At 42.4% G+C, this 14,347-nt stretch overlaps 2 protein-coding genes across 2 annotated transcripts in view; one reads left to right on the top strand and one right to left on the bottom strand.

Annotated features, from left to right (window-relative positions):
• Positions 1–303, bottom strand: part of LOC130577730 (transcription factor JunD-like) — an 8,678-nt gene extending 8,375 nt beyond the window's left edge. Inside the window, exon 1 of the mRNA XM_057373286.1 lies at positions 6–303. Coding sequence (XP_057229269.1) covers positions 6–303 — 298 coding nt within the window. The remainder of the gene's footprint in view (positions 1–5) is intronic.
• THAP1 (THAP domain containing 1) lies at positions 180–12,224 on the top strand. The gene is made up of 3 exons (XM_057373252.1): positions 180–551; positions 872–1,067; positions 9,224–12,224. Exons 1-3 carry the CDS (start codon positions 481–483, stop codon positions 9,689–9,691), a joined length of 735 nt encoding a protein of 244 aa, XP_057229235.1. The 5' UTR covers positions 180–480; the 3' UTR covers positions 9,692–12,224.
• Positions 12,225–14,347: the final 2,123 nt, after the last annotated feature.

Raw genomic sequence — 14,347 nt, 5'->3', positions numbered from 1 at the left:
CCAGCTGTGGGTGCGGGGGCTGTGGGCGGTGCGGTCCAGCTGTGGGTGCGGGGGCTGTGGGCGGTGCGGTCCAGCTGTGGATGCGGGCGTTGCGGTCCAGCTGTGGGTGCGGGCGGTGTGGGCGGCGCACGGCGGGGAGGAGGGGGCGGAGCGCAGAGGGCGGAGCGCGGGGAAAGGAGGCGGCCGGATTGGAGGGCCCGCCGGAGGAAGCTCCGCCTCCACYCCGCGCGCCGACGCGCCCCATGGGCGGAGCGCGGTGCGCGCCGCTACCGCGAGAGTTTCCGTTGAAGCTGGSGCCGCCATCTTGGAGTTGGGAGAGGCCGCGCGTCCCGTTCCCGTCCCTCTCCGGAGGGTCACGGGCGCGGGGGGGGGGCACGGGAGGCGGGGGAAGCATGGGCGCCCGGCGGTGAGTTCGCGGGGCCCCGCCGGCTCGTCCGTCCCCTCGGAGGCCGCGCCGCGGCGGGCGCGGGGCTGGGCGGGATGGTTCAGTCCTGTTCCGCCTACCGCTGCCGGAACCGATACGACAAAGAGAAGCCCATCTCCTTCCACAAGTGAGCGCGCGCGGGCGCCGGGGCGGGGCCGCGTCGGGGGCGGGGCCAGCGCGGAGCCGTGCGCGCGAGGGGCGCGGGGAGCGGGCGGGGAGAGCGCGCGAGCATGGACGGACGGACAGATGGACATATGGACGCGTGTGTCCGCCACCACTGAGGGTGGGGAGCCTCGCCCGCCCCTCCCGGGACCCTCTGAGCCGCCTTTTTCAGACCCAGAGCGGGCTGAGACCGCCCCCGCTGCGGGGCAGGAGGGGTTTGGCTCCGGCCATGATGCCCGCTTTATAAAGCTTTCCRGAAAAGTTGAAAGTGCCTCTTACTTGCAGGTTTCCTCTTACAAGACCCGAYCTTTGCAAGAAGTGGGAAGCGGCTGTTAAGAGGAAAAACTTCAAGCCGACCAAGTACAGCAGCATTTGCTCAGAACACTTTACCCCCGATTGTTTTAAGAGGGAATGCAATAACAAGCTCCTGAAAGAGAATGCTGTGCCCACAATATTTTGTTACACTGAACCCRGTGAAAAGGTAAACCCAAAGCACTCATGGCTGAGATGCTGGAATGCATCGTGCATGTCACTGGTTGTAGCATGGCAGGGTAGCGAGCAGGGAGAGGATGCAGGCTGGGAAGGATGGAGGCTGGCAGGATGCTGAGTGTGTGTACCTGGGGTCACCAGGAGGGCTGTGGTGACTGAAACAGTTCCAATAGCTGTTCTTGYTTTCTGTGACAGGAGCAGAGGCATGGGCTGTCTGAGGCTTTGGAGTGCAGACTATTGTACAGGCAGACACTGGTTCTGAGCAGTCCASGTGTCCATTTAATTCAGCACATGGATGCTGAATTAAATGGAATGGCAACAAAGTGAGAAGCTATTSCCCTGTAATTAAGTTGTTCCACAGTATTTCCTGTGTATTTGGAGTCTGAAAGAGCCTTCATTAATATTTGCAAATGGCTTTGCTCTCTCACAGCTGATGGTTACTGCTAGCACTGAAGAGATGGTGGATCTTAAACTGTGAAACTGAATTGTCCTCCTAAGAGGGCTCTGTCCTCTGGCTTTGCARAGTTAAGTGAGGGGCAGAACCTTCCCTGCGCCTGCTGTCTGTCCATCCCAAAACCATCTCTGTCTTAGCTTAAGCTTGTGTTCAAAAGCCAGACTGCTCCGTGAAGTCTGATGGTAAAGTCTTCTGTGTTTTTGAGAACCAGGAGAGGGGCAGGGTTGTAAACATGTCCAAAAAAAGGATGGAAGGTGAGAGAGGAGGGGAAAGAGGAGCAGGTCGTCAGGAGAGAATGTGAGGTCTTGAGTACCCATCCAGTGGAAAAGGGACAGGGACTGCTGCCAGCCGTGAAAGGATATGGAAAGTTGCCATTTTGSTGAAGGGAGTTTTTGTTCACATTTGGGGAGAGACACACACACCCCAGTCAGTGGACTCACTACAAATGAACAGTTTTTATATAAAAAAGTGAGTTATTTCTAACAATTTGGGGACTYATCCAGGAGACTTGACCTCTGACATTGCAGAGCAGGACAATGGGAATAGGGGAAGACGTGCCCTGCTGATTTCAGCAGCCCCTGACCTGTTGTCGTGCCCTGTGAGGGCTTCAGGTGAGACTCAGATAGGGGACTCTYGAAGCAAAAAAGCGGGGTAAGGAAGAGAAGTAGAGCTTACATGTGTCAGGTGATAACATCTGTGCACAGGTCCCAGGTAAGAAAAGTGACTGCTAAGTGTTGCCTAGGCAGCTGAGAGGAGTAGCATGGAGTGTGTGTGCTTTGGGGGCAGAATTGCCTGCAAAGCGATTGAAGAGTCCTGACTGTGGTGCCATTATTCCTTGAGGCATATGGCCAGTGAAGGGATGAAGTGAGTCGATTCTGGAAGAAAGGAGTCCTGCAGAGAACTCTGATGGGAAATAGCTAGCAGCAGTAGGATTAAGAGGAGGGAAGAGGAGCTTAAAGCATACCTTCACTCTGAGCCTAGCTCCTGACACTCCTTTGGGGAGGTTGCTCAGGKACTGGGGACAAGAGGAGCTATTTTGTACTCAGGAAGAATCAGGAAAAGATGATCCAGTATKKTRTATTTGAGTGKACTAAAGAACCTRTTAGACCAGACCCATTATATTGGCCAAGATATGTGTCTTGGGAAGATTGGATATGTCAGGATTTAAGTTTGTGTGTGAATGCAAAAGAACCTTGTAATCAGGAAGAGAGGGATTATGCTGTTTGTTGAAAAGGATACTCATCCAYGTTTGTAACTGAAGATTTAAAGGAGATTAGAGGGGAGAGGAAGGGAAAATGGGACCCCTTAGAGGACTTACTCCCTCCCTATCTGCCTCATGGGACTAAATGGTTCAAAAAGCAACGGTTGAGTAGCAAAGAAATTACAATGGTGGAGCTGGTCCTCATGAAATGGGGAATCCACTGGCAGGGCTGGTTCCCATTAAATTGTGGATCCACAGGGCATAGCTGGTCCTTATGAAATGGCTGGTCCACCTGGTGGGGCTGGTTGAAATGAAATGGTAAAATCTGATGATAAGACAGACCAGGTGTCACAGACAACAACAATTACAAGAGTTAGTGCTGGTAAAGAAAGATATTTAAAATTTCCCATTTCCTCCCTTTGAATGCCACCTCAAACGTTAATGCAAATATTTCCATGTTTCCCTTGTGTGAGGTGTCAATGCAGGCAGCTCCATGAAGAGTAACATTTGTGAATGTACCTCCTACTAGTAATAGATTAAAAGAATTTGTAGGGAGATGAGTAGCATACTAGAGAACCCCTTGTGGTTGGTAGAGCAATTGGATCAATTTTTAGGTCAAAATATCTACACTTGGGAAGAAATGCAATCTATTTTGGGAACTTTATTTACTTCAGAGGAAAAGCAAGTGATATGAATTGCAGGGATAAGAATCTGGGAAAGAGAAAATCCACCTGATGTTCAAGGGAGAGTAYGCAGTGAACATAAGTTTCCAGTATTAAGACCTAACAGGGGTCAGAATACAACTGAAGGAAGGAATAATATGTCAGACTATAAAAGATTGGTGATTAGGGAAATAAAAGAAGTGGCACCAAAGGAGCAGAGTTTTGAGAAAGTGTTTGAAAATAAACAGCAGCRGGGTGAGATACCCACTGCCTGGTTAGAGAGGCTCAGAAAGAATACTCAGCAGTACTCAAGAATAGCTCTTGGAAGGAAAATCAGATCAAGAGCTACTGAAAATAAGTTTTGTTACTAAAGCATGGCCAGACATAAAGAAGAAATTGGAGAAAACAGAGGACTGGAGTGATAAGGAATTGAGTRAATTATTGAGGAAAGCTCAGAAAGTTTATGTTAAGAGAGATGATAAGAAACAGAAGAATAAAACTAAGTTAATGGTGGCCACTTTAGACCAAGTAATAAAGTGGCAACCTGGAAATGGGGTTGGGAGGAGGAGTAGCAGAGAGAACCCTTCAGYCTAATGTTAGAAGACCCCAGAGAAGAGGATGGGGGATGACCACTTGGCAGACAGGTCCCAAGAAGTGCTTGTGGAAAGGTGACACATTTCAAAAGGGAATGCCTGGAACTACGGAGGGAGGTTAAAACCTTCCAGATGATGAAAWGAGGAACTTATGCACAGGATTAGAAATGTCAGGGGCTCTATTTTTTGGGATCCATAAAGAGCCCTCAATAAATTCAAAATTAGGACCCCAAGAAGAAGAGTATGTACTTATGGTGGATTTGGGAGCTGGGAGTTCAAGTTTAATTAAAATCCCCTGCAGATGTATGAAAGGGACCAATGAAACCAGAATAATTAGAGTGAAAGGGGAGGGATTCCATGCTCCCATAGTGGAACAAGTAAAAGTTTTGGAAAGTGACAAGGAAATTACATCTATTTTTGTAATAATACCAGAGGTCAGCATCAACTTGTTAGGGRTAGATTTACAAGTGCAATTAGGGGTTGTGGTAATTTCAGAAGAGGATCAAATGGTGGTAAAGCTATTTAAACTGGCCATAGAGGATGAGAAAGAGTTACATCCAGTGGTGTGAGTAGCTGAAGATAATGGAGGAGGACTGAATATCTCACCCTAAAATTAAGGGAAGGGAGCCAGCACATCCCCGTGAAACAGTACCTACATCTTGGGAAGGAAGAAGGAGATTAGAAGTTGTAATTGACCAGCTTTTGAAAGGTCGGTGTTTAGAACCCTGCGTGCCCCCTTATAATGCCCCCCTTTTATCTGTCAGGAAACCGGACAGGATATACAGACTCAAGATTTGAGTCTTGTTCAAGATTTGAAAGAACTGAGTAAACTTGTTGAAGGATGCCATCTGGTAGTCCCTAATCCATATACTTTACTAAGCAAAATTCCCCATGATCATATGTGGTTCAGCGTGATTGATTTAAAAGATGCATTCTGGACCTGTCCAATAGCAGAAAACAGCAGAGATATATTTGCCTTTGAATGGGAAGACCCCGCTACTGGGAGAAAATTGCAACAATTACAATGGACTTCTTTACTATAGGGGATTTACAGAATCTCCAAATCTGTTTGGACAAATTTCAGAACAAGTGCTTGAAGAGTTGAATCTAAATCCAGGGGCAAAGTTGCTACTATATGTGGATGATCTGTTGAAGATAAAGTCCAAGATTTCACAGTTAAGTTATTGAACTTTTTAGGAGAGAAAAGACAAAGAGTGTCTAAGACAAAATTACATTTTGTGGAGAAAGAAGTAAAATACCTTGGGCATCTAATAAGTGAAGGGTCAAGAAGGATAATCCTAGCATTGTCACTATGCACCTTCCTAAAACCAAATGAGAAGTAAGAAAATTCTTAGGTTTGCTCAGGTAGTGCTGCTCATGGATTGAGAATTTTACCCAGCATATAAAATTTTTGTATGAAAAACTACAAGAGGAAGGTGAAAAAGTTGAGTATACTAGCAATCAGCAACACCGGTTTGAGAATCTGAAGAAGAAATCATTTCAGGCTCCTGTTTTAGCACACCCCTCCTTAGAAAAACCTTTTAATTTGTATGTCAACATGAGGAGGGGACAGTTTATGGAGTATTAACCCAAATATGGGGGACGCAGAAGAGACCTGTAGCATACATTTTAAAAACTCAAAGGATTATGATCCTGAAGAAAAGAGAGAGAAGGGTGAAACCAGGAGATACAACTTACCATACTGGGATAAGAGGGGAGTAGAAAGAGGAGTAGGCAGTCAGGAGAGTGTAAGTTCCTGGGTAGCCATCAATGGAAAAGGGGACAGGGGCCRCCCCTGGCCGCTAAAGGGTGTAACAGTTACCATTTTGTTGAAGGGTTTGTGTGTTTGCGCCTGGCGGGAGAGGGACTCGCTCTAGTCAGCTCACTCATTACAGACAAACAGTTTTTGCTTCAAAGACTTTATCCCTACTTAATTGTTTCAAAAAGTAAGCTATTTCTAACACAAGTCGCTTATGAATTCTTCCTTCTTGATGTAATAACTTCAAGACAAGAATGGAAAAGATTTTTAACTTCTTTGAAGGATATAAAATATTTGATCACTCGTCACTTTCCGTAGAAGTGGCAAAGGAGACAGTGGTAGAGTAGGTCTACAGAACAAAAGACTTTAATGGGATGAAGTGCACAGAGAAAAACCCAGGCTTTTCTTGTCCGATTTTTCTCTTATATGCAGAAATCAAAAAGCAATGCATTTGAAAAAAGGAAAGTGGTTAGTAACAGATAAGAGAATGTAAGTAGAACGTATATAAGGAGTAGACAACTTACAGGGAAATATGGCTGTGTTTTTAGTTTGATTACACTTCTTTATCTCTGTGATGCACATTTTCTTCATTGTGTGTAAAATACTTGCAATTTTTTTTTGCAGTTTGAAACGTGAATGGGTGTATAGGGTAGTCTGCAAAAGTACACTTAGTGCAACAGGATTAGTAGTGAGCCGCGTTCTCAATTTTGCTGTTCATACCTGAATCTAAAAAACACAGAAGAGTGAGTGCCTTTTAATTCTGAAGGATTTAGTTCTATTTCTGTTTGTCTCATGGCATTTTTTTTAATAAACTGCCATATGTCTTTGAGTAAAATATAATAACAAATAGTTGTTCTTTTGGAGTTGAATCCACACTGGTGTTGAAATGCAGGTTTTTATCTTTTGCACTATGTCATTTGATCTACTTTCTTTTTCTTAACTTGTGTCTTAAGACAAGAGTTTATTGGCTGGAAGAAGTAATTAGATGTCAYTAGTGATGTCACAGTGATACCAAAGATCTGTTCTCTGTAATATGTTGACAATAGTAATGTGTATATAGAGGTAGCATGTAGCTACCTATCTGTAGCTTCAAACAGAAGTGACTGTTTGAAGTCCATCAGTGATCTGATTTTTGCTTTTGTTTCTAACAAGAATGATTTTCTTTTTGCTGGCTCTGTCTTCTTGTAGGGTCTTTTCATAGAAAAATTTGATAGTGATAGCTGRTAGGGTCAAACTCTTGAGAATATTCATATGTGAATTAGGTAGGCTAACAGCAGCAGTGTTTTATAACTGAGAAATAAGACTGGTAATTGGCTGGTTTTGTACTTTCATGTGATCAATTATTTTTGAGTGCATATTAAACTTTCCTTTAATACCAGGTTCCACTTTCCTTCAATATGAATCACAGGCTGCCTTTTTAGTTACTGTCTGCCAAGTGTTGTAGTTTGTATGAGGGACAGCTAGACACSCAAATATCAAATATTATATTGTTTGCATGTTAAATCAAGGAAATTAACAACATGACCTTCAGATCTCCTGAGCTTGATATTTTGTTGGTAAGGACTGTTGGCTGTTCTTGAAATCAACATTTTCCTGGACCTTATGTTTTTCTTTGTACTAATAGTATTGGCAGCAGATGTGTAGGTAGAAAATTGTTTCAGTGCCTCTTTTACCGAGAATGTTTTAAACTTTATTTTTAATAGGCAATATGCAAGCTCTTTGGTTTCAACAGTGCTTTTTGAATCAACATATGCACAGAAGTATTTCTGCATTATACTGCATTCTTTTGGGGAAGAAAGAATCTGATTCTGTACTCTGGTCTGTACTCAAGTGGTTTGGGATCTGTGTTGTCCTGAGCTGTACAAGTGAACCTATCAAGAGCAATGTGATAAAACCTGCATCTTTAACTGGAAAAAAAAMCCCTGCAGTGGAGTTGAGCCAATTGATATTTTGCTGCTGCCAAGAGAGACCTGTGTATCTCCCCTATCCATTCCATCTGCCAGCTGTGCAGTCCTATTTCTTAACGTGACCTGGCAGTTTGAGCTCACAGTGCACAAAGCCAGTCCTGGGCTGCATCCAAAGCATTATGGCCAACAGAGTGAGGGAGGGGATTGTGCCCCTCTGCTCGGCTCTGSTGAGACCCCACCTGGAACACTGYACCCAGCTCGGGGGMCCAGCACAGGAAGGACAGGGAGTTGTTAGAGTGAATCCAGAGRGGGCCAGGAAGATGACCAGAGGGATATAGCTCCTCTCTTAGACAGGTAGKCTGAAAAAGTTGGGAATGTTCAGCCTGGAGAAGAGAAGGTGGTGTGGAGACCTCATAGCAAATTTCCAGTATCAAAATGGGGCCTACAGGAAGGCTAGAAAGGGACTTTTTTACAAGGGCCAGTAGTGACAGGCCAAGGGGGAACRGCCTTAAAGTGAAAGAGGGCAGATTTAGATTAAATCTTAGATAAAAATTGTCTACTATGAGGGTGGTGAGGCACTGGAGCAAATTGCCCAGAGAAGCTGTGGATGCTCCACCCCTGAAAGTTTTCAAGGTCAGGTTGGACAGGGCCCTGAGCAGCCTGGTCTAGTGAAAGATGGCCCTGCCCATGGTGGATGGGTGTTGACACTGAAAGATCTTTAGGGTCCCTTCCAACCCAAACTGTTTTATAAATCTATGTTTCTCACTTTTTTCACATATCTGGGCAGGTGTAGGTCATACTTTGTGTTGTTTTGACTTTTAATAATGGATGGAAAATTTATATAGTGACAGTGGGAGATCAAATAGCTTTCTGTCATTCTAGCAGCTATGTTTGGGCAAGCATAAATACCAAGAATAAGAGGGCTGCTTTGCTATTGAACAGCTGTTTATTTTTGTTCATGATATCTCTTGAAACCAAACCCTTATGCTGCAGCCCAAAATCAATGACAGAGTCCCTTCCAGATTTGGGAAGACTGGTCTTGCTGTGTCTGCCTCTCTGCTCTGCTAGCCTGTCAGCCTGCTCACTAGTTGAACCTTATTCTACCTCAGCAGAAGTTTGTGTGCTTCTGCTGTGTTTTTGATTAAATTAGCTGATAGGTTCAGTTGCATAGTGGTATRATGTAGCAGAAAGAAGGAGAGACAAAGGGGAATGGTATGGCAGTGATGAGTTACTAGGTCGTTTGAACTCTGTTTTATGGAACTGCAGCTTGTGTTCTTGCTTCTTAGGTAATTGTGGATATATATTTCAAAAACTTAATTTTCAAAAGAAGTATTGATACATCAAAGGCTTGAGTTTCAAAGAGCCCTTATAATGAAGCTGCTTAAAAGTATGTCCAGTTGAGAAGCCAAAGCAGGCGCAGAAATGTTTGCCAGTTTTGAAAATCTTGGCTTTGAAATTTATTTTATTAATTTAAGTCCTGGTTCTTTAGGTTTTTCTGGGGCTGTAGTAAGGAAATTGTGTTGTAAACAATGTTAAACATCAAAACGTACTTTTTTTTCTTGCTCTTTCTAGTCTGAAGAATTTGCAGAACAGCCGGAGGATCCACTGCCACCTCCCCCACTGCCACCGCCACCACCGCCTCCACCACCACCACCACCACCAGCAGCTCCAGTACTACCAGCATCTCCATCAACTCCTTCTTTTCATTTGTCTCAAATAGATGCCAGATTTGTAGATCCAAGTATTGGATTATTGATGCCCCCTCTCCAGACCCCCAGCAATCTTGCTGTTTTTTGTGATCATAACTATACTGTAGAGGATACAGTTCATCAGCGAAAAAGAATTCAACAGCTGGAGGAACAAGTGGAAAAACTGCGGAAGAAGCTGAAGACAGCACAACAGCGATGCCGGCGTCAGGAAAGACAAATTGAAAAACTGAGAGAGATTGTTCAGTTTCAGAAAGACAAAGGCATATTGGGAGGAAAAGGCTATGTGATTCTGCCTAATGACTATTTTGAAGTTGTAGAAGTACCTGCCTAGAAGTCATGAACATCAGTTTTCACTTTGGTAGGCCAAGAAATTTAGTTTAAAAACTAAATTCTTTTTAATTCTGTATGTAAGGCTTCCAAATTCTAAAACAATAATTAAGCAGTCATACAAATAAGATATTTTTTCTTAATTTCTGTTTGATACACTTTTAATATATTGATGATGCAAGCATCTCAGAATTAGAATATGCAATTAATTTACAAAATCTGAATTGCTTCCAGAAGGAAAGATGCAAGATTGAAGACACCTAGAAATTCACTTTTTTTTACAATGTCTGTTTTATGCTTACAGGGGTTGGGAACTGAATCTGGCTGAGAGTGCAGTTTAGGTGGTTGTACACCTAATGCTTTGTCAAGACTTTTAATGCTGGTAATCCCCAGTAAGTRGTTTTCACTGATTTTAGGAAGAACAGAATTAGGTCAGCTAACAACCTCTGCAAGTGCTGCAGAAAGATAGATAAGATGCATATGTGAGTCTGGGAAAACTTCCAACTTCAGTTTGCTATGCATTTGAAGCACTGCAAAAAGTCTAATTCCTGGATCCCTTTGGGTGAGGTATGTAAATGAATCTCTTCTTTTGGAGTAACTATTCACCACATGTGTGTTTTGAGGGTGATGAGGAGAATTCATTAGCATAGCTAACGGGAGCTGTAGAAGCGGATTTTGTTCTGAGGGCACTTAAAAATAGTCCTGAAGTGCAGAGCTGAACTGAACATGTCTATTACCGCACTGTTGACAGGATCAAGAAGACAATGTACTGTTTATGGGGACTGCTTTGCAAAGGAACCCTGGTCATATACAGTCCTCAGTATGTTGTAGGGTTGTCTTCCCATAAACACTGTAACTGGTAGAGTGTTGTCCTTGGTTTTGGAATTAACTCTGATGTTTACCATGTGTAGCTTCAGGAAATGAAATAAGCTTTTTCTTTATCCAGGGAGTCAGACATTTAGGGCTTTGCAGTTTACAGTGGTTTTATTTCTTTCCTTTTTTCACTCCCCAAAAGRTATCCACCAAAGGGCAGATAGGGAACTAGACTTTGGAGTTGCTTGGTGCTAGACTGGTTTATAATATCTCAAATGCTGCTGCCTCTTCTTCAGCCTTATTAAGACTCTTTCTAGTAATGGGTTTAGCATGCCACAGTAGTGCAGGTGTTTGCACTTACTTTCTAATAATTTGTTTAGTCAATGTACTCATTCAGAATGAGAGAAAATGGCTAACTCTGATATAGCCTTCACAGCTGAAATTCCTGGGTATATGAGACATGAGGAAAATTGCTTTTCTCAGTCTATGTCAAATTTGTGTGCAGTGTGGATTCTAGCTCTGATGTTAAACAAGCCTTGTTCATGATGGCTTTAAAAGTTTCCCTTAATATCCTGCTAGCATGACATTTTGAAATGTTTCAAACCAGTCTTGATATTTCTGACCTCACTCATGCCATGTGTCTATTTTCCCTACCATTTCATACTTAAAATGAACAAAAATGCTGATGCTTCCTTTTGTGTACATTTATTATACCTAATTAAAAATTTGAAAAGCAAATTATGTGTTAGATTTTTAATTACTCTCTCTTCTGTTTTCCCAGGATTTTGCCAAAACTGTCTTGAAATTTTGCTCTTTTCTTTTTCCTACTACTTTCCTTGTTTAGATGTTGGGTTTTTCTCACAGTGTTCTCAAATCCTGTTGCTGTTACACTTYGTGCTTAAAATTGGTAAAATTCAAAAGTGACAAGGAAAAGACGTTTAAAAAACTGTTCCTATGCTGTTGGCATGTGTGACGAGATAGCAGATTGTGTCTGTTTTCTCTGCAAAATACCCTCTCTTCTTACTGTTTARGAATTTCAAGTGTGACTTCCAGAGGCACAGGGGATTGCTGGCCACCCACCTCTGCCCCCTGACATTTGGTTGTGTGCTGCTACTACCACCCTGCAGTTCTGGTGCTGGTTGCACTCTCCTGTGAGGCACTTCAGCTCACTAAAGCAGCAGGTTTGGCTTGTAGTGGAGAGACAGTGGAGGGCCAACCATACCACAGCTGATACGAGTTAAAGACGGCCAAAAGCAGGGCACACTGAGAAGCAAATCCTCTACTTTGGATGCAGTGAGCTGTTGGGTTATGTCARCTGCTTCTGAAAATACAAGCATAGCTTCCTTCTCCTGATGTTCAACACCATTTCCCTCCACCTGTGCCAAGGTTCCYTGTTTCCCCCTCACTTATGCTCTGGCTGCTGTGCTTGCTGTGCCCTTCCTTCATGTGTTTTAGCTTCATAACCTTCCAGGAAAGCAAAACTGAGTCTGCGAGATGGCTGATAGATGGCTGGTATGTGGAGTACTTGTGTCTTTAAGCTGTTTGTTTTGGTGAAGGTGATTTAACAGCTGACTCAAATAAATGTTTTTTTCTGTTGAGAAGGTTGTTTATTCCTTGTCTGGACAGTTTCAGAAATAGCTTGCTGAAAAGGGGACTGCTGCCCATTTGTCTTCCTCTCCTATTATCAGGGGATTTTTCTAAGAAGAGATGCAACCCATTGTGACAACAGGCTTCAATTTCTCCTGCAGCAGCTATATTTTTTTTTTTTTTAAAAAGTCTTGTTAACTCCCGATATAGTCACATTAGGGCTAGGTGTGGACTTTGTTAGACCCAGGAGGACTGTCAGTACCACAGGGCTCTGTGGGGAAAAAAGGTTGGCACAAAACCAACTGATTGTCTTTTAGCAATTGACTTTTTTTTGCACTGTACCCTGCTTGTTACTCTTTCACAATCTTTCTTGTTTGGTAACAGTATAGAAAGAGAAGATGAAGTCTCTCTGCTAGGCTCTACTAGCAAGGCTAGGAAAAGAATTCTAGCTAATAAATACAATATGTTCCCCAAATGTGTAAAAATTTTCTCTTGTTTTAGGATCTGTTGCATTCACACAATCATTTGTTAAAGAAGTTATTGTTTGTTTGACTACAGCTTGTACCTGCGCTTGCACCAATTTCATAAACATCTCTGAAAAGATGTGATTGGGAGCTAAAAACAGGKGAGAATTGTAGAATGGCATGTGGTTGTTCAAGTGTGCACGAAGTAGCTGGCATTTGTTTAAAAGCACTTCACTGAAGCTTGTTTTATAAACCAAGTACTTAAAGCAAGTTAGAAAATAGCAAAATTGACAAAAAATATTCCATCCTTAAATTACAGACAGATTTCTTTTCAGAGGCTTTAACAGATAGGAATTGGAATCACTTTTAAAAGAAGTTTTGTCTTACTTATCCCTGTTGCCTCAATTCCCCTTTTGCTGTAGCAGGGTATCTGACCTATGTGTAGTGTTTGCTTTTTTTCTTATAATAACTTTGCAAAGTATTAGATTTCTCTAACTGGAACTGTTCAATTTCAGAGGTATGCTTTATGTGGAAAAAATTAAATAGCTAAACACTTGAATTACTTGTCATTTTGAGGGAGTTCTTTGTCACTGCTCTTTTTACTCCTGTAAACTATGTTTCCAGTTATCATCTTGTCTGTGTTGTCACTAGTGTGATTGTAACAACTGTGGCAGGAAATTGGTGAAATCAAAATGTCCAAGAACTCTTCTGTCTTGCTGACATTTCATTTTTCTTCAGATACACTGAGGATTCAAGGCCTTAATGCCCTGTGTAAATTTTGAAGGAATTCTTTTACAGTTGAAGAAAGTGCAAAGCAAATCCCACTTTGACTATAGGAAGAAGGAAGGGAAAATAATTGCTTGTAAAACTAAAACCTCAACAGTTTATGAACTGTCCTTTCCAAAGGACTTCTCCTGTTACTTGCTTTTCTGGACCTAGGCATTTAGTTCCTAGTTAGTTCCTAGTTGCCCTTTTGTCTTTTTTCTTTCCTGAGAACTGTTTTAGGTTTTAGCCTGTAAGATTATCTATTTCCTGACAGCTTACACTTTCATCAGGTGSCTTTGGCAGGGTGGAAAGGGGTGTTTGGAGCTATAGCCTAATTTTAACAACCAAAACACAATCTGCTGAAGTATGTTGGTGGTTGCAAGTTCAGGTATGTAACTCTGGCTGTTTAAATCCAGCAGTTTATTTACCATAGTCTGCTATGGTAATGATTTATTTATAAATGAGAAAGAGAAAAACAAGACACATGACTCAAAAATATGACAGAATTGCTCTTAGAGTTTTCCCTTTGTGCTTGTTCACTCCTGAAAATTTTAGCTTTGTATAGAGATCTTTGATGGAACTCTGCAGCATTTTATTGCACAAAATTGGGCTGAAGGCCTTAAAGTGTTATATAGGCTGGGAGAGTTTAAAAATGAGAAAAAAAATGTGTTGCGAAGTTGCTGTTTAATCTGCTATGACTAACTTGAAATAGTTGCCAAAGGAAGCCATCTTAAATATTAAAGAAAGCATTTGAATCACTTACCAAGAAGGAAAGGTTCAAGTACCTGTCTTGAGAATAGTTACATTGCATTGTCTGAATTAAATTATTAATTAAATCTGTCCACAGTCTTGCCACTGTTAGTTCATTTAGCATTGTGAATCAGGGTTTTTTTTTAATGTAAAACTAACCATTGATCCTCCTGTAGCTGCCTCCTCCTATTGTACAGGGCAAATAGATTGTGGAGCCGGGGCTCACACATTCCAGGAACTTGTGAAAAGTGATTGTCCCCTGCCTCTTCATTGGTTCCAGT

Source organism: Malurus melanocephalus, unplaced genomic scaffold, assembly GCF_030028575.1.
Source record: "Malurus melanocephalus ecotype Western Australia unplaced genomic scaffold, MMel_1.1 scaffold_191, whole genome shotgun sequence".
NCBI lineage: Eukaryota > Metazoa > Chordata > Aves > Passeriformes > Maluridae > Malurus > Malurus melanocephalus.
This window is presented reverse-complemented; position numbering and strand designations above follow the sequence as displayed.